This window comes from Aristolochia californica, unplaced genomic scaffold, assembly GCF_029961685.1.
Source record: "Aristolochia californica isolate CCGP_79_NKW_82.1479 unplaced genomic scaffold, dmAriCali1.0.hap1 SCAF_1, whole genome shotgun sequence".
Classification (NCBI taxonomy): Eukaryota; Viridiplantae; Streptophyta; class Magnoliopsida; order Piperales; family Aristolochiaceae; genus Aristolochia; species Aristolochia californica.
The window spans coordinates 55,123,308-55,146,365 of record NW_027181770.1 but is presented as its reverse complement, the minus strand read 5'-3'; the positions used below and the strand labels follow the sequence as shown (position 1 = coordinate 55,146,365).

The 23,058-nt window shown below is 37.4% G+C and overlaps 1 protein-coding gene across 2 annotated transcripts; it reads left to right on the top strand.

Annotated features, from left to right (window-relative positions):
* The first annotated feature begins 5,033 nt into the window (after positions 1-5,033).
* Positions 5,034-21,673, top strand: LOC137951535 (uncharacterized). 2 transcript variants are annotated; one of them, XM_068798257.1, is made up of 16 exons: positions 5,034-5,291; positions 9,170-9,203; positions 15,102-15,224; positions 15,374-15,433; positions 15,529-15,630; positions 15,754-15,837; positions 15,937-16,055; positions 16,151-16,252; positions 18,143-18,259; positions 18,400-18,465; positions 19,618-19,684; positions 20,110-20,163; positions 20,295-20,384; positions 20,916-20,975; positions 21,074-21,097; positions 21,230-21,673. In XM_068798257.1, the coding sequence occupies exons 2-16, from the start codon at positions 9,192-9,194 to the stop codon at positions 21,332-21,334; spliced, it is 1,185 nt and encodes a 394-aa protein (XP_068654358.1). In that variant the 5' UTR covers positions 5,034-5,291; positions 9,170-9,191; the 3' UTR covers positions 21,335-21,673. The 2 variants fall into 2 exon arrangements, with proteins under 2 accessions (XP_068654358.1, XP_068654367.1); XM_068798266.1 differs by having other exon boundaries at positions 5,034-5,326.
* Positions 21,674-23,058: the final 1,385 nt, after the last annotated feature.

Genomic DNA, 23,058 nt, shown 5'->3' with positions numbered 1-23,058 from the left:
CTGTCCTGAAGTTGTTTGCTCTCCCCACCAAGCAAAAGTTTGTTCAAGGTAATTCATTCCTCCATGACTTGTATGCCACGACACATAAGAGAGCAATATGGGTAATGAATTCATGGCATAAAGGACTGCAATCAATTTGTGGAGGTTTCAAAATCAGTACCTGAAATTCTTAGTGACGAATGAGGGGAGCTTCGAATTCTTAATTTTGCTTCTTAATTGTAATGAAATCAAGTTATTGTTTATATTTTGAATTCTAATTCAATATTCATCTTAAATCTTATTGATTTTTAGGGCTAACACATAAACATAAGAGATATCAAAAGAGAAACTCTAACTCTTGGGAGAAAGGAGAGAATAAACCAAGAGAGAGATAGAGAGAGATGTGTAAGAACGAATATAAGTTAAGAGGAAGAGGCTTTAATGCTCTACTCTATGCATTGGGGTTGTATTTATAATTAGAGGAATGTTTTTGCAATGACTACAATGTCCTTAAGGTTACATGATTCAAAAGAAAAAAAGACATAAGAGGACATACACCGGCTTGTATAATTACAATTCTATTACATCTCTATGGAACTTGTTGTTATTTATTAGTCATGCCACTCCTAAACACGTGGGTGTCTTTTAACAAATCCTTAACAATTCGAGCTACGAGATTTTATAACTTGAAAAATCTTTTGTATCACAATAGAGTCCGTTTTATTAAGTGTAACTTTTGGTTTTAAACCTTGAAAATCAATATCGAAGTATCTTGCTAATCCCATCTCATTGTGACCTCTCTTGAACAGAAGACTATTATTGACTAACCAATTACACAACTAATATTCATGTCTTCTTTAGGATAGATTTCTATATGTACTGGTGTATTAATGGCACTCTAATATCCTAATGTTCATGGGTGCTCTATAGATTAACCTGTTATTCACATAGGAAGCACCCTTCAACATTCATAAAGGTAAGCCTTGCCCTTCTTGAATTCAAGTATTTAGACATCATTGACATAAGTTTTCAATCTTAACTTCACTTAATCAGACTTAACACTTACACTCCATAGGAGTGGGTGTGAGAAACTAGTCTTCCTCACACAAAAGTTGTGTCAATCTAATCGTCACTCCACAATAATTTAATTTCGACCTATTGGACCTTTAGACCTTTGGTTTGTGACTTCAAAAAATTTGCTTTACATCTAGCAAAACTTAACATTATTATTTCTTCTTTGATAATTTCTAGGAATACTAACTTCTTACACTTCCTTTCATGCAAGAGAGTAGGCATCACATAGACCCAACTTACTACACAATCGAGAAAATGGAGTGGCAAGTTAAGCTTTGGTGAAGAAGTTAACAAGCGGGTCTCAGATCTCATAGAGGGGATGCAATTTTGCCACTCAAAGTAGCATCATGAATAAAGTAACAATTGACCTCATTATTCTACCTCTACATTATATCGAACAACCACATTTTACTTCTTATTCTTCCAAGTTACCATATTTCCTCCACTGAATGTACAATATCCAGAAATAATCTTTTTGTCATCTTGAGAGCTTGCCCAATCAGCATATGCAAAAACTTCAATATTGATGTGACCGAGGCTCTTGTATAGTAGTCATTCTCTAGGAGTTCCAAGTGTCAAGGAATCTGTTCTAGGGCTTGCTAGTGAGAATTTTGAGGCTTATGCATGTATTGGCTAACGACACTCACTGCAAAAAATATTTCATGTCTGTTGATAGTAAGATATATCAGTTTATCTACCAGCCTTTAGTACTTTCCCACTTCTACATCTTTTCCAGAACCAACACACAATTTCACATTAGTATCCATATGAGTGTCTCTAAGTTAACACCCCAACATTTATATTTCATTAAGTATGTCAAGAACATATTTTCTTTGGGATAGAACAATGCCATACCTAGATTACAACACCTCAATCCTAAGAAAACATTTAAGGAGTTAGGTCTTTTGTATTGAACTCCTAACACAAATTCTCTTTCATTTGATTACTACCTTCGAAATCACTACTTATGATAATAATATCATCACCATAAACAACTAGAAGGACAACTCCCTTGTTTGTGTGCTTGACGAAAACTGAGTGATCCATTACACATTTGTTAAAACCAAAACGAAACATAGCTTTACTGTACTTATCAAACTAGGCCCATGGGGATTGTTTAAATCCATACAAAGATGGTCCTAGGAGACATATTTTTACTAGAAATACTTTTCCAACGTTTCTTTAAAAAATCCACTTACAAGGCCTTATAGTTGTAGAAAGTAATTTGTTTGCCAAAAAAAAAATGTCGAACAAATTTTCCAAGTAAGAATCTTTAGCTAGAAAGGTGTTTCCAGGAAACATGAGACACTAATGGACCCTGGAGACGTATTTTAACCTGAAATGCTTTTCCAGCATTTTCAGAAAAGATGCATTAACAAGGCCTTATATTTGAAGAAAGTAATTTGATTAAGCAAAATATGGCTTACCACAAAATTTTCTTCGTATAAGAAGGATATATTTTCAAGAAACATGAGGCACATGGGTATATTGAACCTAAGGATACCAACATGCAATAATTAATCCACATACAATAATTTATTTCTCAATAAGAGAAGGATAATATCAATGAAGATACTTAGCAAGTAATATCAATGAGAACTTCAAGTTCCTTAAACTAAACCAGTTCTTTCATTACCATGAAGAGTAGGACAACTATTTACCTACTCAAACCAATTACAACTCAACTAGGATTAGTTCCTGATTTTATTTTTTCCTACACCAAACCACGAAGAAAAAACAAAAAATGAAAGAAACTAAGAAAGCTAGTTATTGTAGTCCCAGTCCTTTTTAAGACTCGGTTATGCTTTTGGTTCTTTAAAAAATTAGAATACCAAGAATTCATGATTTTTTTTGAGAGCTCCTGTTGTTCTTGTTTCTTCTTTTGGTTCTTTCCAATGTCAGAACACTTGAAAAATCAAGATGATTTTCTGAGAACTTCTGGGTCTCGTTTATGCTCTTGGTTATTTCTAGCGTCAAATCACTAGAAAACTTGAGAAAACTTTCCAAGGACTCCTTTGATTCTCTTCTTTGAACTGTAACACACAAAACATGCAACGTGGTTTCTTCTGTTCTATTTCAAAAAAAGGTAATTATCTTGTTTGATCTTTCAACCAGACTTATGCACCAAGGCTTGAAATGGCAACTTTGTTTCTAAACTGACCTACCTATGATCAGAGCAGTTTGGCGAATCTTAGATTCTTATTGTTTCTGATCTACCAATGACCAAAGCAATTTGATGAATCTCAGATTCTTAGCAGTTGAATGGAGCAAGGATGTAGGGCAACACAACAACTTTAAGGCCAGTGTTCATGTGCATGGTCAAGCTAAAGTTCTTTTGCTAATTAACTATAATAGATGTAGAGGATAATAAACAAAAGGAAACTTATTTGGTTCTGGTTGAGATTACCACCTCAACCATAACTTATCCATGTAGTCTTCTATGTAAACCAAGTAGAAAACAAAACTCTAGAATCTTGAGACCTTTGCTCTTATACCACGTTAAAATTGTAAGATTTCATTAATCTTTAAGAGCCTTTGAGTAAGAGGTGGTAAGAAGAAGAAGAGGAAGGAAGAAGAAGGAAGAAAAACGAGGTTGTGGGATGAAGAGGAAAACTTTGGAGTGGAAAGAGATAATAGGGATGGATTAGGGTTTCAAACTTAACCCGGATCTTCCCTCATCAGGCCTTTTTATAACTCCTTAAAACAAGTATTACATAAATACCCTTTGGCAATAGGGCTAAAGATAAAAAAACTAACTTTAAAAGATAAATTACAAGAGTGCCATCCTCCTCCTTGACTTCAAATGTTAATTAACAAATAAGTACAATTGTGAGTCACTTATTTTTATTATATAATCATAATGTGTAGGACAAGAGGAAAACCCCATTACAAGTATGGAATTGTCCACTAAATAATATTCAATTCAACCTATTAAACAACAAGCTTTTTTGAATACATTAACAAATAAGTACAATTGTCATTAGGAAATTGTGCATCCCACCTACCTTCATCACCCTGAATCTTTAATTTTGACATAATTATGCTTCCATGTGGTTTGAGATCCTTTCTAATCAACACATTATCTTAATGAAAAAGAATTGTTACATATCGTCAAATTATTTTTATCATCAATTTGTTTTGTATCGGATGGATGTTTACAATAATCTAATTTGTGATTAAGATTTAAGATTTTCTTGAAGTCGGTCCTCTTGGGTTAAACAGGGAATACAATATGATCCGATCCAATTTCAATAGGAATGTTTTCTCTTCACTCCCAAGGTGGGGACAAATTGAAGAACAAAAAAGAAAACTTGTGTTTATATGGGGCGGGGATAGGTTTTTCCATGTTTTAAATCCAATATGGGGTTTTGCTTACTTAATGTATTTAAAAATAATTAAATAAATTTAAAAAAATTAAAAATTTCTATTATTTTTGTTGTTAGAAGTCAATTTACTCGATATACATACATTATTGTAGGCCGTGTAATTTTATAATTTATTTATTTTCTATTTGCACTCAAATTATTGATGGGTGGGGACAAAGTTAGATTTTTTTTGCGAAAATCGGTTTTAGAAAAGAATTTGTGATAATCAAACAAGAGAAGTGATGAGATAATGGTGCAATCTTGATTGTGGACATTTGATTGTGTTGTAAGGGGAGAAAAACTTTGGAAAGGGCAAGTGGAGAGGCAATTAGTCCCTTAGAAAAAATCTAAAGAAGATTCCTTGTCGGTGCGAGTGCAGATTATCATTTCACTCGCATGCTCCGCTAGGGCCCACCAATCTTTTTGGCTTTATTTATATTTAATAGGAAGAGGGGAATGTGTGGGAGTACAAAAACGAAAGATTCTTTCAGGGGAGGAATCTACAGCACCGAAGCCGACGCCGACGCTTGAAAAACACCGGACAAATAAATTCGGTCTGATTTAGGGAGTGGAAGAAAATCTTTGTTGTGGGCGTCGGACACTTGATATTATGTGATTAAATACCGATAATACCCCTCCCCTGTCTGATCTTGGATTCTTAGTCCCGCCACCCACGTCTTAACATCTCCCCCTCCCTTTCGTCTCCCTCTCTCCCTCCCTCTTAACGTGTCACTTCGATTTCGGAAGCCATCGAAAAGCGGCGGTTTCCACCAGCCATTCACTGCCTTTTGACTCTTCTTCCTCCCCTCTTCTCTTCCATCTTCGACGTTGTTTAATTTGCAGCTGACTCCGCTCACCGTCGCGCTGATACTGGTATTCCTCTGTGACTGTGTACTACTTCTACCTTTGTAAGTCTGATTCTACTTTCTACACTATTTTTTGCTTCTCAACGGAAACATGGTATCTTTATTCTTTCTCATTTCGAAACTATCCTCTTCTCTGTTCCTCCACAATTGCCTTTTCTTCCCTCCTTTACCCTTTACGCTCCCCGGATATCAGCTTCTACTCTCACCAATCCCCATGCTCCTGCCCTTCTGCCTTTCCTTCCACAACTCCCGCTGCCTTCTGAGCTTGATGCTCGGTGCCACTGGTCTCTGACGCTTCCCGTCCTTTTTCCTTCCTCTCTGCCGTGGTGGACTCGGTCTCTGAAGTCGGCCGTCGGTCTCTCTCGTTTCGCTCCTGCGTAATGCAGCACCCCTTCCCTGGATAAATTTTCCTCCTTAAATCATTCTTCTTTCCGACATCTTTCTACTCTTTAAACCACTTTTCTTTCAGGTTTTGTTTGCTCCAAGGTGTCGGTTTACTTTTGATTGTAATTGGATTGATTCCGTTTCATTTGTGTTATAAAATTGCTCCTTAATGGTGGAATTGGAGTAGATTGTTTTTTTATTCATAAGTACAACTTCTGGGGGGACGCGATTCCACCAGATATTGGCAATTGCTACTCTCCTGTCACTTTTACTGGATGGAAATATTTTAACAGGACAAATTCCAGCAGAGATTGGTCTGCACAAATCTCCGGTTATTTTTACTAAATTGTCTATTAAGAAATACTCTATTTGATTTGTCTGCTGAAAATGAGTTTCTTGTCTTTAATTATACAACAAAACTTAGTTGTTGATTGAATATATCTGATGTAGCGGGATTTTTTGTGTTTTGCCATAGAAATGGTGGTTTCTTAGATGATTGAAATGGTTTTTGCAAATCACTATAGGTGCGTTGATGTTATGGTCTTGGGGCTGTTTTTCTTTCTTTTTTTTTTTTTTTTGGAGGTGTGCTTACATGTGTAGCATGTGGAGTAGAATCAAATGGTCCTTCTTGATAGATCATTCACAATAGATTTAAGGACAGTAGCTACCCAGGCTTCAGCAACTGCTGGCGAACTTCCCAATGGAAAATGTTGTTTAGGAGGCATTCCTAGGGAAATCTTTTCACTGCAAAATCTTGAGATTGAGTGGCTTTTCAATCAAACCTGTAAAAACATCTTATGGATTATATTTACGTTTTTTACTGTTTTACCCTATTGTTAATCAGTGGTTTTACCTGTTAAGAGCATCTTATAGATTATCTCTGGAGAGCTGTTCCATTTCAGTTTTTTTTTTTTTTTTTTTTTTTTTGTTTGGCAGCTGTTTTATTCTTTGTTCTCTCCATTTCAGCTTTTTCCTTTTTAAATTGTGGATGATTCCCTGTTAATAGTTGAGCATTGCTTCAATAGCATCTGTCTGTTTGCCTGTTCCTCTCTCTTCCTCTCTCTTCTCTCTGCAAAAAATAAAAAAAATGTTACTGATGGCTGGGTGGTTGGATCCATGATAATATCTCTGGGTGGTTGGATCCATGAAAATTCTCTTTTTTTGGCCTTTGTTATAGTATGTTGAATGTTCTTCTCTTTTCCTTGGTTTACTTATCTATTAAGAATAGTCCCACATGGATCCAAGATTGGAAATATAATGTGCTTATGACTTGGGAAGAAGTCTCTTAACTTGGCTAGTTTTTTTGGGGTTGGACTTGATCAACTTTCAGTTGGTATGAAAGTGGGTACTCATATATGGTCCTTTGCCCAAATTTGTCAAGGAGCCTTGTGAAAAGGCCACACATGAGGGGGGAATGGTAAGAATAGTCCCATATGGGGTTTAATAAAGTCATCACCATTTTGTAGAAAGAAAAGAATAGTCCTACATGGATTCGAGATTAGAAGGATCTTGTCCTTATAACTTGGGAAAAAGGCTTCCTAACTTCGGTTAGAAATTGTGAGATGGAGTTAGACCCAACTTTAATAGATTACATGTGAATTATGACTCAAATGCTCACCTACAACCATCAATGCCCTGTTGGGACACTACTCCTGTGGTTTTGTGATTTTGTGTCTATTTCTTAAACCATACTTCAGATGGAGACAGAGTTAGCAGGGCGTACTATTAAAGTAGTCATAATATTACTGAATTCAGTTGGAAACACTAAAATCCATCTTTTCTTTAAGCAGGAATACTCAAAATTGAAAGTTGAAAACTGTTTCATCCTTGGCTCAGTCTGAAAATATGAAACAGTTCTTATCTATCTACTTATCTTTAAAATCCACTTGTTGACATTACAGAAACATCTTGGGATTTGATTGAAGGTCTTATTTTCATTTTTTTTGTGTGGTTGAAGGGGGGGTTGCTTGTTGACCTACTGTCAATGCATCAACTCTATTTTGAAGTGAAATTTTATATTTTTAAAGAGCAAAGAGAAGTGAAATTTATTATGAGGAAGAACAAAGTAGGCCCCTTGAGAGAACAAAATAAAAGTGGAAGCAACTAACAGAAAATTGAAACTACAATAAAGGAATACACCACATGGGGTGGCTAACAAAAGTGTCTGGTGAGAGACCATATTTCATTATCAATGTTGTGAAAACTGGACTAGCAATTGGCCTGGAAAGAGGCGTACGTCCAGTTCAATTGGACTGGATTGGTGGTTGAACTGGTAAGATTGCATGTGTATGAATGCAACTAGAGAAAATAAAAAATGGTGGCTGAAGGTGGGGAGTGGTGCTTTGCTCAGCCCCTCTCCTTTTGTCGGCATTGGGGGGAGTGGCCTTTGCTATCCCCCATGTGCTGCAGAACTAGGCATGATGGTGGGAAGGGCAAGGGCCCCCTTCTCCACACTCCTACTAAAGTGGGAAGGACAGGGAAAACAGAGAAGCGAGAGTTGCCCCTTCCTCCTGTTTTATCTGCTTGCAGGGGACAGGTCCCAGCCTCCCTGTCATTGTGTTGAAGAAAAAAAGGTGGCTACTCCCTTCCTTCTGTTTGTATGTGCGGAAGGGCTGGCTACTCCCCTTTCCTCTTCCTGTTTCTTGTGGCAAAGGGACCCCTGCCCTCTCCTCTATTGTGTGAAACAGGCAGTACTTTTTCTAGAAACAAATAAGAGTCAATTCCCCCTTGATGCTGGAGGAAGCTCATTTTTATTGAACAACTATGATTGATCTAGTTGATTTAGCTGTTGAAATGCAACAATCACCCTGGCTTTGAGTTTATGTTTTGGAAAAGGGGACCTGGTCAGTTTGATTCCAGATCAATCTGCTGGTACTGTCTGGTTTGACCACATTGAGAGAAGTCCACATACACTGAATGCTATTTAGGGAGTTGTAGTTTTCCATTTCCCTCTGTTTCTCTTTTTTACTTTCAGTATATATATACACATATATACATATGTTTATATATATATATATATATATATATATGTATGTATGTATATTAGGAAAGTTCAACTTTCAGTACACACCCAAATAAAGAGAAACTATCTCTTTCAACTTCTCACTTGGTTTGTCTAATCAAACTTACAAGATTTCTTGTTTCTTTGCTTTTATTTTTCTCCCTCCTGACTTTGTCTATGCTTATCCCCACTTTTTCTCAAACCAAATACAGCCTAAAAGAGTGCTGCACTTTACATCAGAGTAGCAAAAGTCGGACCACTCTATTAGGCTTCTCTTTCATTTCATCTTGCTTCCCTTCTTTTCACACATCCTGAACAATATCTCCTTTTAGAGTGTTCCTTTTCCATAGAAATTTTTAGCTTTAAATTAGTCTTTTATTTTTTTGTTGATGGATTCTATCTAAGGTGCTGGTACAGGGGTCTCTTTTTATTAGAAGAATTTCTTGGTTTCCATATCTTCTCTTATTGGTGGCTCACTTTGTTTTCCCTATTGTTTGTAGATGAGTTTTGTGGAACTTGAAGATGACGAACTTTGTAAGTATCTTGGAGGAGCTTCTCTTTTTCAATTTAGTCCCTTAGTTCTCATTGTTCTTGGTGAGAAAATTAGTTCCTTTTCCTCTTTGTACATGCTATATGAGGTATTTTGTACTCAATAATGTTAAAAACTAGAAGATATTTATTCAAAAAAATTAGAAGATATCAAAGGTTTCACATTAGATGGCAAAATTGCATTGTATTTAGGGATGTGGATCTTTTACTTTCAGACATTGATTGTTGAGTTTTACATTGTTATGAAGAATATTACATGCTTTGAAGTCTGTAAGAATTGACTGTTAGTTTGAGAGTTCATTAGAGCTTAGTGAGAGGCTGCTTTTGTTCTTCTATAATCCATTATAACTGCTACTGTTTTCCTGGTTGAGATCTTATAACTTATAAGGTCATTGAGCCCTCAAATATGGGTTCCCCTTGTCTTCATGTTTGAATAGTTTGTTCATGGATGGAGTAACTCTTGATTCTTGTGTTAAGTTGTGGAGTCTAATTAACGCCTTACACGTTGGTTGCGGTAAGGATGCCGTGGGGGTTGGAAGGGGGGCGGGAAGTCCTCCCCAGGTGCAGGAGCGGAGTCCGATCCACGATATATTGATTGTTGCTTCATTAAGGGTAATTTGGGAATTTCCCTCTTATAATGCGGTTGCCTTAGCTTTCTCTTTAAATTAGGGGGTGCCGCTATTAGGGTTTTATGATCTTAATCCGAGGAACATCTCGAGTTGTAGCTCAAGAGGTTAGAGAGAAACACCTGCAAGTGTGTTATTTGTCTTGTAAACTATTTCATCTTCATAGTGGATTACTACAGCAGCAGAAGATAGGACGTAGTCTCACCTTGAGGCAAACTTGTATAAATCTTGTTGTGCTTTTCCCTTCTTCCGCGTTTATTATTAATTTTTTTGTTTTTTTTAAATGTTGATAATTTATTTCAAAGAAAGTGAAGATACATCAAGGGAGACCTCCCTTAACAACAAGAGATTGAAGAGGGGGGGGGGGGGGGGGGAGGCTAATTTAGCACACAAATCAACAGCCGAATTGGCTGATCTAAGTACAAGAAATGGCGGATACAATGTCCAAAATATCAAGAAAAATCTGCCAATGACGCCATGGGGGGAAAAATGAGGTGGATCACCATCCGATGACAATCTTGGAGTCTCCCTCCACGATAAGGGGACCACTGAAGCAGTTCTGAAAAATTCTCAAGCCTTGAAGGAGACCGGAGAGCTCAGCAGTGGTCGAGTCAGCAATTCCAAGAGGGCCAAAGTAAGGGAGGATGGCAGTGCCCCCTGGATAAAAAATCACCCCACCAAACCCAGCCAAACCCGGGTTCCCGAAGGAGCTACCATCAAAGTTTAATAATATCCGGAGGGAGGAAGCTCTCAAACAATAACTTGGCGGGGGGAAGTGGGGACAGACATTTGAGCGATAATCTTCCAATTGGTGCGAACCGGGGAACAAGAGATGCGGGCAAACTCTTTTTGGAAGCGGATCCAAGTAGATATGAGCCCAGTGGCAGTGAATGAAACCTTAGCGGTAGAACAGAAAGTACAGTCAAATCTTTTGGAGTTTCTTTCCTTCTAGAGGCACCAAGGAACGAAAGCAATGTAAGCAGCCAACAAAAACTTGCCCAGACTAGGCTGGCGGGTTCCAAAAGAAAAACGATACATGGTGCTCAGGTTAAGCGGGATGCAGAAGCTGAGTCCCATGTTGTCAATCATGTTTATTATGGGTTCTTCCACGTTTATTATTATTGCTCTTGTTAGTTTGGAATTAGGGTGTGTAATTCCTAACAACTGGTATCAAAGCTTTGGTTCGTGATTGAGAGCAATGGCTGACGGAGAAGGATTGACACTTGGAATCAACAAGTTTGATGGTATGGATTTTGTGTTCTGAGGATGCAGATCGAAGATTATCTGTACAGTAAAAAGCTGCACTCACCCCTTTTGGATATGAAATCAGAAGGTATGAAAGATGATGAGTGGAATCTCCTCGATAGACAGGTGTTGGGAGTAGTCCGGTTAATATTGTCAAAGAACGTTGCTCACAACGTGGCGTCGGAGAAAACCACAGCGGGGATGATGAAGATTTTGTCCGACATGTATGAGAAACCTTTTGAAAATAATAAGGTACATCTCATGAAAAACTCTTCAATTTAAAGATGACAGAAAATACATTAGTGGCATCACATTTGAATGAGTTTAGCACGATTGTCAATTAATTAACCTCGATTCAAATTAAATTCGATGATGAGGTTCATGCTTTAATTCTTTTGGCGTCTCTGCCAAATTGTTGGGAGCCTATGAGGGCTGCGGTCAACAACCCTGTAGGCAACGGGAATTTGATTTTTAATGATGTTCGAGATACCATTCTTGTAGAGGAAATTCGTAGAAAGGACTCCGAAAAATCATCGACATCTAATTCTGCCCTAAGTGTTGATATTAGGGGCAGGAACTTCGAGAGAAATTCCAACAAGGGCAATGGTAGAGGGAAGTCAAGGAATGGAAGAAGCAAGTCCAAATTTGGAAGGAATGTGGAGTGCTGGAATTGTGGCAAGTCTGGTCACACAAAAAAGAACTGTAGAGCTCCGAAGAAGGATGAAAAAAAAGGCGATGCTGCAAATGCTGTGGCTGAAGAAGTACAAGATGCTTTACTCTAGTCGTTTGATAGCCCTATTGATTCTTGGGTGTTAGATTCATGGCCTTCTTTTTACACCACTGCGCACCGTGAGACCATGGAGAATTACGTTGATGGAGATCACGGGAAGGTGTATTTTGCTAATGGAGAACCTTTGAATATTGTTGGTATTGGTCATGTCAGTTTGAGGATGTCAAACGGGTCAGTGTGGAAAATTCACAAGGTGAGACTTACCAAACTGATGTGTAATCTGATCTCAGTAGGGTAGCTTGATGATGAAGGTCATAATGTGACTTTTAATGGTGCTGCCTGGAAAGTCACTAAGGGAGCCATGGTTATTGTTTGAGGAGTTAAAATTGGAACTTTATACATCACTTCTAGTTGCAGTTGCTGATGTTGTTACTGATTTTGATATGTGGCATTATAGGCTTGGTCACATGAGTGAGAAGGGAATGAAAATGCTTTAGTCCAAAGGGAAGCTACCAGGGTTGAAAACTGTAAATAACAGTTTGTGTGAAGGTTGTATCTTTGGCAAGCAGAAAAGAGTTAGCTTTTTTAAGGCTAGAAAGTTGCAAAATACCACAAAGTTGGAGTTGGTACCGAGTTTGGTTATTGCTTTTGGGATGACCAAAGTCGAAAGGTTATCAGGAGCAAGGACGTGATCTTCAATGAAGGTGTCTTGTATTAATACAGGTTGAGAACAGATTCTGAGAGCACAAGCAATGAAGCTAAGAAGTTTGAAGTGATTCAGTTGAGAGATCTTCCAGTTATTGAGATGGAGGATATTGCTCAGAAAGATCAGGAAAACATACCCCCAGAAGTAAATCAGAACATTCTTGTGACTAAAGTCAGGAGATCTACCAAAACTAGCAAACCACCATAGAGGTACTCCCCTACACTGAATTATATTCTTTTGACTAATAAAGGTGAACCAGAGAGTTATGAGGAAGCCGTGCAAGTTGATGAATCAACCAAGTGGGAGTTGGCCACAAAGGATGAGATGGATTCACTGTTATCCAATTAGACATGACAGTTGTCAGAGTTACCAAAAGAGAAGAAAGCCTTGTAGAATAAATGGGTGTACCGAATAAAAAGCAAACATGATGGCAGCAAGCTGTACAAAGCAAGACTGGTGGTAAAGGGCTTTCAACAAAAAGAAGGCATTGACTACACTGAGATTTTCTCTCCAATAGTGAAATTGACTACTATTAGAATAGTGCTTGGACTAGTGGCAAATGAAGACTTGTACTTTGAACAGTTGGATGTAAAGACAACCTTTCTTCATGGTGATTTGGAGGAAGAAATTTACATGATGTAGCCACAGGGTTTCAAAGCACAAGGAAAGGAGAAAATGGTGTGCAAACTTCAAAAGAGCTTGTATGGTCTTAAACAAGCTCCAAGACAAAGGTATAAGAAGTTTGACACCTTTATGAGTATTAATGGTTTCTTGAGGTGTCAGGCAAATCATTGCTGTTATGTGAAGAAGCTTGATGACTCCTACATTATTCTACTGGTATATGTTGATGACATGTTGATAGCAGGTGCTTGCAAACAGGATATAGATAAGTTGAAAAGGGAGTTGTCCAAGAGGTTTGCAATGAAGGATTTGGGTGCTACAAAACAAATCCTCGGGATGAGGATTACTAGAGACATTGATGTCTTGAAACTGTCACAAGCAGAATATGTGAAAAAGGTGTTGAGTAGATTCAACGTGAATGATGCAAAACTAGTGAGTACTCCTTTGGTTAGTCACTTAGGCTATCTAAGGAGTAGTCACCTTCTACAGAGTAGGAGCGAGCCAACATGACCAATGTTCCTTATGCTTCTGCTATTGGCAGTCTCATGTATGCCATGGTGTGTACTAGACCAGACATAGCTCATGCAATGGGAGTTGTGAGCAAATATATGAGTAATTCGGGTAAACAACATTGGGAAGTAGTGAAGTGGATTCTCAAGTATTTGAGAGGCACTGCAGACTCAGCCTTATGTTTCTGAAAGTCAGACTTGGGATTACAAGGTTATGCAGAAGCTGACATGGCTGGAGACATTGATGGCAGGAAGAGTACCACGGGATATGTATACACATTGGGTGGTACAACAGTTAGTTGGGTCTCTAAGTTGCAGAAGATAGTTGTTCTTTCCACTACTGAGGCAGAATATGTTGTCGTGACCGAAGCCAGCAAAGAGATGGTATGACTGCAGTCTTTCTAGGAAGAATTAGGTCTCAAGTATGGGAAGAATGTGTTATATTGTGACAATCAGAGTGCTATTCATTTAGCAAAGAATCTTGTTTATCATGCCAAAAAAAAGCATATACAGGTGCATTATCACTTCATCAGATTGGCTCCGGAGGATGGAGTCTTAGCACTTGAGAAGATTCAAGGGAGTTAGAATCCGGCTGATATGTGACGAAGATTGTTACGATCGAGAAACTGAAGTTATGTGCAACTTCAGTTTCTCGATCGTAACAATCTTCGCAACTTCAGTTGGAATTCTCTCTGAGGATTGAGAAGGTTCTACCGCTATAGAGGAGATATTGATGATGGATTAGTCTCCAAGTGGGAGATTGTTAAGGTGTGGAACTTAATTAACCCCTTATGTTGAGTTGGTTGCGGATCAACCTTCGTGGTAAGGTCGCCGTGGGGGTTGGAAGGGGGCAGGGCTCCCGTCCGATTCACGATATTATTGACTGTTGTTTCATTAAGGACAGTGTGAAAATTTCACTCTTGTAATGCGGTTGCCTTAGCTTTCTCTTTAAATTGGGGGGGCGCCGCTATTAGGGTTTTATGATCTTAATCCGAGGAGCATCTCGAGTTGCAGCCCGAGAGGTTAGAGAGAAACACTGGTAAGTGCACGATTTCTCTTGTAAACTATTTCATTTTCATAGTGGATTACTGCAGCGGAAGACAAGACGTAGTCTCACCTTGAGTCGAACCTGTATAAATTTTGTTGTGCTTTTCTGTGCTTGCTTTTCCCTTCTTCCACGTTTATTATTATCGCTCTCGTTAGTTTGGAATTAGGGCGTCTAATTCTTAACATCTCCTCCAAAGAGACTTTTTTAGCATAATGATAGATTAGGACAATGAGTGCCAAAATTATGGAAAATATAGTTTTTGGCCACTCACTTGGCATTTTATTAAATAGAGTTCAATGTTAGTATTTTTAGGCTTTCATGGTGCTTAACTGTTATCAATTATAAATTCTCTCTTGCATGATGATATACATATAATTAAAACCTTACATCTGATGCAGGTTTCAGCAATGGTTGATCCCACCACTAAGAGACCATGTATTTGCAATGTTCTCCCTGCAGCAGCTTTGCTTTGTGTCACTTTCTTCATTGCAAGTGCATTCATTGCTACTGATTATAGAGAAGTATGCCCCTGCTATCCTTTTGTTAAGGCTAGTTTATTCATTTTCCTAACTTTTTTCCAAACTTGATACTGACAAAAAGATGTCTTGCTCGTTGTTTGCTTGTCAATTGTGAAGTACTTGTGATTAACTTCAGCTTCTTCACTATGCAGAGAGTATCAAACTGGGGAGTGAGAAATCCCACATTGATGATGCAATCAGATGGCTGCAAGGTTTCTAGCCTTTTTTCTTTCTATACTTTGAAGCTTAAATGCATTCTTAGTTTTGTTGACTATTCTGATTCACTCGAACCATGTTTTTTCGATAGAATCAACACAAACCTCCTGGAAGTGACCCTCTACCTAAAGGCATAATAAGTGGATCTTCCAATTTGGAAATGCGACCACTATGGGGTTCCCCAACAATGAAGGTTTGTTTGATATTTAGGTCTTAGACATTTTAATGGTTAAAAAGTATGTGTAAACAAATGTTCTTCAAGCTCTATATTGGTTTTTGCTCAACATATTTTTGTTGTATTCTAAAATATGAACAGAGGAACACAAAATCTTCAAAGAGCTTGCTAGCCATTGCAGTGGGAATAAGGCAAAAGGAAAATGTAAACCAGATTGTGAAGAAGGTATGCAAGTTCTGAGGTGTTTTGATCTGCATGAATTCTTTCTTTTCTCTTTGTTTAAACTAATGGTGCTAATTTGTCTCTTTGCATGTGAATCTACAGTTTCCTTTGAGTGATTTCACTATAATGCTTTTCCATCATGATGGAATTGTGGATGAGTGGAGAGATCTACATTGGAGTGATAGTGCTTTGCATGTAGCTGCAGTCAATCAAACTAAATGGTGAAGAGTCACATGTATTGGAATTATTTTAGCATTGTATTCTTATGTTTATCTACTATTACTTTGTGAGCTAATGTGCAGTTATATTGTTTTAGGTGGTTTGCCAAACGTTTTCTACATCCAGACGTAATTGCTGAATACAGTTATATATTCTTATGGGATGAGGATCTTGGAGTCGAAAAGTTTAATCCCCTCCGGTATGAACTGTTTGTTCTAATCATCTATGTACCAAAAAAAAATCTTGCTCTGATGTGGTAATGACTAAAGTTCGAGAAGCTATGCAAACTTGCCAATTTATTACTTTTGGTTGCTCCAGAGAGGGTTGAAACCAAGATAATATGTTCCACTTCTTTCTAGTTTAAAGACCATGATACTTAGGGTTGCCAGTTCTACCCTTTCCTGTTATGAAAATTCATCTTGTATGCTTATATCAATGTTGTTCGTGTAAAAAAATTGAGGAAATCCTCCTTTGGTTTCTCTCGGATGATAAATCAGAGGAAATCCTTTGATTTATCGGGATACAACTCATGCCAACAGTTCGAGTATATTAAATAGTGTTAAATTGGGTCAAAAGCCCTATCCCAAAATGACTAGCCACTTAGGAAACCTCTTTTGTCAACTAATAAATGCAAGATCTTTATACTCACTAATGTATGTGGGACTATCCTTAACACTCCCCCTCACGTGTAGACACGTGGATAATTTGGGTAGAGGCCCTCACGTGGTGGCACGTGGATAATTTGGGTAGAGGCCCTCACGTGGTGGCACGTGGATAATTTGGGTAGAGGCCCTCACGTGGTGGCACGTGGATAATTTGGGTGGATGCCCACATATGAGAACCTTGCTTTGATACCATGTTAAATTGGGTCGAAGGCCCTATCCCAAAATGACTAGCCACTTAGGAAACTTCTTCTGTCAACTAATAAATGCAAGATCTTTATACTCACTAATGTATGTGGGACTATCCTTAACAAATAAAATAAAAGGGAAATCTCATTCTAGTGTTTGAGTCTTATAGGGAACAACTCCTTGTTTCTCTATTAGTGTTTATTCAAACTAGGAAACTTGTATATGCAACTATAAATAAAGTGTGAGAAGTTGAACCGATGATCTTCAGCTATCCTTATAGGGCCAAAATAAGACCGTCGACTATCCTTTCTCTCACAACTTTATGAATCAAGGTATTTGGGAGAGCCGGAGGATACTTTAGAAAAAATGTCCTATAATGCCCTAGCAACTGGCACACCTTGGATACAATGGAACACCATTTAGGGTCATTGTGTTTGGGCAGACATGGTTGGGGTTGACTCATTATTCCAAAGACTCTTTTCTTCTTTTTTTTCTTTTTTTGGTGAAATACTGTTTTCTTGTCTGGCCAGAAACTATGTGACCGGCATGGCTTGGGGCTACAGGCTTATAATGTTTTAACTTAAATAATTTGTTTGTACCAAATACTCCATTATATTATCATAATGATTGATAGTACAACTGTTTGCCAGGAAAGGAAAAGATACCCAGATCTAAAAATTGAATTTCATTATATGTATGAAACTCCTATCTTAAGGCAATCTACAGAGGGATGGTGTTTGACTTACCTGAGAGGAAAAAAGATACTAACATGTCAACCAGTAACCTGTGATTAATTGGGTGAAAAGAAACGTTATTCATCCAAAAGAATATATAGATGCTTTTGAAAAAAGGGCACTTTTCATTCCAAAGCCCAAAGCCCAAAGCCCAAAAAATACAATCAGAGAGGGGGAAACCTTACAACAAGGATTGGAGGCAAACCCCCTCTTTGGCTAAAACATAAGCAAAACTATTTACTGAACATTGAGTATGAGATCAGGTACAAACATGATTTAGGCTAAGGCCCTGAATTCCTTGGAAAGAGAAAAAAGTTGGTACTGTCTTCAGTTAGCAAAAAAGGATAAAAAAGACATGATATATATTTTTTATTGTTGTTGGAGGTTGCTTGTGCTGGTCTCCACACTCAGAATCTGCTATGCTCTATTTCTTCAAATTTTCACTGTTTTTTTTTGGCCTTCTTTTCTGAAACCAGTTTTCCTCGTTTTGTTGAATACATGTAGATATTTATCAATTGTTAAAGAGGAAGGGCTGGAGATATCCCAGCCTGCATTAGACCCTGCCAAATCACAGGTGCATCACCGAATTACAGTGCGAGGGAGGAATTCAAAAGTGCACAGGTTCTCTTTATTTTTTTTTATTTTTTATTTTTTTGTGAAACTGAGTTTAATCCCTTTTCTGTTGTCTCAGAATACTGTTAAAACATCTGTAGAAACAGCACTAGAACAAATTGTTAACCTTTGACAGTTGTGCATGGCAGAAGAACTTATAAGTACACTGGTGGTGGGAGGTGTTATGAGAATAGTACAGCTCCTCCTTGCACAGGGTAAGATGCTTTTTCCAGTAGAAGGATGGTGATCTCTACATTAAGTGTCTTTGATTAGATTTCTCTGTTAATTTATGATTTTAGAGCTTAATCAGTCCACAGGGGTTGGATGCATTTTTTAAGAATTATTGTCTGTCAAGTTTGTCAAAGTTTTTGTTGAAAGCGCAATAAGGCAGGTGTTAACTGGGCAGATCCTGACCAAGTGTTACTTATCCTGGGGAGTCATTTGGGGGCCCTTTATAAAAGAGCGGGATAAGTCTGGCCCAGTGTTATCAGACCTGGACAGACCAACTGGTTGATCTGTGTTCAACTGGATTGGGTCTCTTCTCCAGGCCTGACAGCAAAAAAACTTAGGGGAGGTCGGCCAGTCAGTTGAGGGGTTTGACTACTGAACCTCACAAACTGGCCTGGTACACTCTCACTTCCCTCAAATTACACAACATCGGATAGGAAACAAGAGAAATGGGAAGGGAAAGGACAAAGGTGGCTAACCACCCCACCCCCAGCTCTGTTTTAGGGGGGAGGTTGGTTGGTGCTGTGCATGTGAGGGAGCCCGCTATCAGATAGACAAGGGCAGGCCTCCACTCCCTGAACGACTTTTTTGATTTTTTGTATTTTGAAATATTTTTACTTATTATGTTATTAATATCATCACAACTAGTTCAACCACCGGTTTTTTGCAGTTGGACCCAACCACTTTTCTGGATCAATGGATGGGCTGGTTCTGATAATTTTGCCCACTCCCATTTTAACTCTTTCGGTTAATATGCTGCATACATGAGAGAAGTATGGTAGCTTTAGTTACGGTTGATTTGCTTTTACAAGTGTCTTGTATGCTTTGTTGAACTTTAGCTTTTAACTTGGAAGACTGGATTGTATCTGGGTCCAATTATCAGTCAGATACTTTTTCTAGATTTGGATTTCAGTTGCTCAATAATCATTTGTTGGTGCTGAATTGCAGATCTATCTGATTTTCATGGGGCACTGAATTCTATCTGGGGCCTTTTGGTGCTCATACTATGATTAAATTCTGTTTCGTTGTGCTGAATTTGTCTTTTTTATGAAATAAGAGTTCTTTTTAAGGTGGTGCAATAGTTTTATCAAGGATGTAAGAGAAACTGTTTTGTAAGTTTTGTTGTATCTATGGCACAGGTGGGTAGAAATGATGGCACCTGTGTTTTCAAAAGCAGCATGGCGATGTGCATGGTACATGATCCAGGTTTGATTATACCTACGGAATGACATTTACTAAAATATATAATCTGTACTTATTTCCTGGGTTTTTTGAAGAAAGTGATGCTCGAATAATGTGAAAGCTTAGTTAATTGCTTAGTCAAAGATTGTAGAAGAAACAATATTTTATCTATTTGTTATTTAATTTGATCAAGATTCTCAACCAATCATGATTTTTTTTACTTTCATATTTTTCTCTCTGTATTTGTGTCAAAATCCCAAGAAATCTTAAATTGTATTATTTTCTGGCATATATTAGGACAAATTTCCCGTCTTCTGCATTATTTACTTTGCTTGAATAAGTACTTGTGTGGAAAAAAGACCAAACTATGACCAAACTTTTTCGTTTTTTTTTCCTTTTTTATCTGATTCCCTTGTGTGAGTAAGTTATTTCTCTGACTTCTTCTACAGAATGATTTGATCCATGCTTGGGGCCTGGACATGAAACTTGGGTACTGTGCACAGGTAACCTATAGAAGTTTAACCTATCTATGATACTCAAGGTTTCATTGGTTGAGCTTGATATGAAAAACCTGTTTGTCTACAATATTCTCCAATGTTATTTAAAATTTTTTTAACACATTCATTTATAGCAGGGTGAACGAACTAAAAATGTCGGCGTAGTGGATGTTGAGTATATAGTTCATCAGGCTATTCCTACTCTTGGAGGCTTTGACGAACAAAAGGTGAGGAGGCAAACTCTTCTTATGTCTGCTCTCCAAAAATTGCGGACTGACCGGAACAGATTGTCCTAATTTTTCAGCAAACAGTTTTGCTACTTGCTAGTTGTGAGGTGGCAATATTATTTTAAAAAGTGCTTGGGTCTGTGCATGGCTTGTTTTTCAACTATTATTTAGAACATCTTTTTATTTGTCTATCGGGTTTTAATTTTTAAGACCAAAATGATTTGTGTGTTTTACCAACATTTTCTTAAGCTTCTGCACTGCAGATATGAGCACCCAAAATCATTTTTATACTTCTTCTGTACCCCAACTTGATTTTCCAACTGAAGTATCTGTAAGATAGAATAAATTTTGTTTAAAGTTATTGATCAATTAGGCTGGATCGTGATTCATGTGTTTTGCATGAAATTGTTTAAATATCCATGTTTGAAATGGTTCACTTTTCTAGGACTAGTTTCAGAGTTTCAGACTGGGGTACTGGTTTTTACCATTTGAATCAAGTATCTAACTGAAATGTGTTACTTCTACCTCCAGTCAAATGTTGAAACTCCAGAGTCTGGCCAATCACGTATTAAATCGGAATTAGAAAGACAAGTAAAATCTGAAATCTGCCACCTCTGGCTTTTCTTGTTTTTTTCTTTTTACTTAAAGTGCATCACATGAACTAATTTGCTTTATAATTGGACATGCAGATGATGTATGACTCTCGATCAGCTGTAAGCATCCATACAAAACACTTGATTATCGTCCATCTCTTTTCGCAGACGACGCTTGGTTGAGCTAATTAACTGTGGATCCACATTGTTTAATCTTAAAACCATTTTTGACAAGGAATGTTCGACTTGCAGGTAAGGCGGCAATCATACAATGAGCTGCAGATTTTTAAAACCAGATGGCAAAAGGCTGTGACAGAGGATGAATGCTGGAGAGATCCATATCCTTCTCCCCACTAGTCTTTACTTCATACTATCACCATCTTAATAGGAACCTCTTCACTTTCTCTCAAGGGGGAGGAAATGTCAATACACATTTACTCATAGAACAAATATTTATGCTGGAGTTTTGAAGAAAATGGCGGGTGTTGAGGGAAAGGTTTGCCTCTCAATCAGATATGCTGTAATATATTGTTGTAATTACATTATTCATTTTATAAATAATAAAATGATGGTCATTCAAATTTCCCTTGTAATGTTGTAACCTCAAACGGCACTTATGTCATCTGTGTAATAGTTAATTGTTCCATGCTGAAAGAGCCTGTAAAAGTTGAAGCTTCTACATGAAAGGGTAAGTAAGAAAAGATAAAAGAGAAGATAAGAGGCAAAGTCCATGATTGTAGTCCTCTTATTGGTTATATAGGAGGTCTTTGAGGTAAGATATTGAGATTGAAAGAGTTCTGAAAAGAAGAAGGTAACCTGAATTAGGTGATGTGTTTATTGCTGCTTATTCTTATTAAGAGTGTGTTTGAGGCTTTTAGCCTATTGGAGTTTAGGTGCAGCCAACTTTGGTTGGGTTTTGAGTCTAATCTTTTTTCCCTCAAAATTATATTACTTTTATAAAATTTTAAAATTCAAAAGGTGATAGTGGGTCTTACGATATAGGATCCACCATGAGTATAATGACTTGATTATAACTGAGTACAATGAGACATAATTTATATTAGAGGAAACAAGTAGAATAAGATTACAAATAAATTATCTCTGTCCCTATTATATTTAAAGTTAAAAATATATTATAATATAATTAAACAATTAAATATAAATAGAGGAATGATATAATTGAAACACTTTAAAACAAAGGCTCTTCTGTGAGACCTCTTTCACATGAGATTCCTTTTAGACTCTATTGTTTCCTTACCCGTTCTTTAACATTCTCCTTGAAGTTATAGCTTACAATAAAAAAAAAAATTCTTTATATTGCACTCTTCTGACATGGATATTATGGTTATATAAAATTTGATTAGCATAACATATGAATTCTTCATCGTAGATTACTCTTCTTTTTCTAAAGTGATGTTGAACCCGATATTTCAATTCTGAAAGGAGGCACAACCACTACATTACTCAACTTTCAAATGGAATTTTGACACACAAAGGAAATAATGGAAGAAGATGCAACCACTGCAACACTTATAAATTCTTACGTGTATAAAAATTTAAAGAAGAAGTACATCAAATCAATATGATAATAAAAGTGATCAGGCTTGATTCATCTTGTAGAATCTTTGATGCATCTCTTTCTATTCTCCCCCTTAAGCTAGGTGGTATCGGCTATTGACCCAGGTGGTTTCTCAAGACAGTAGTCTCGAGAAACATAAAAATCGGTTTTGGATGATGAAAAGCTTTGGTCTATTAAAACTTATTTTTGTTGTTGGTAGTCTCTACCTTTTGCTTGGAAAATAAACTCACTAGATAGACTATTTTTGCTTTTTAAGTACTAATTGGATTCACTAGACCTTCACTTCTTCTAACAACTAATTTTCATTCTAAATCATGCTTTTATTCAAAATTTAACTTTGTGGAGTCATTGAGGTGAGTTCAAGCTCTAAGTTGATGCTTGACCAACCTGAGGGCTCATGAACCTGGGGCGTTTAGTTCTGACCTAGCCTTGTCAAAGGGCTTCTTCACCTTTGCTGCCACGTCACAGGTAAACTGTTACCAGTTCTTTCCTCATTGTAGTC

Excerpts from the sequence above, each read along its gene's own strand:
- LOC137951535 (XM_068798257.1), top strand. Across the intron at positions 15,838-15,936 it reads TAAACCAGATTGTGAAGAAG|TTTCCTTTGAGTGATTTCAC; the intron begins GTATGCAAGTTC and ends GTGAATCTACAG. Across the intron at positions 20,976-21,073 it reads AATCGGAATTAGAAAGACAA|ATGATGTATGACTCTCGATC; the intron begins GTAAAATCTGAA and ends TTGGACATGCAG.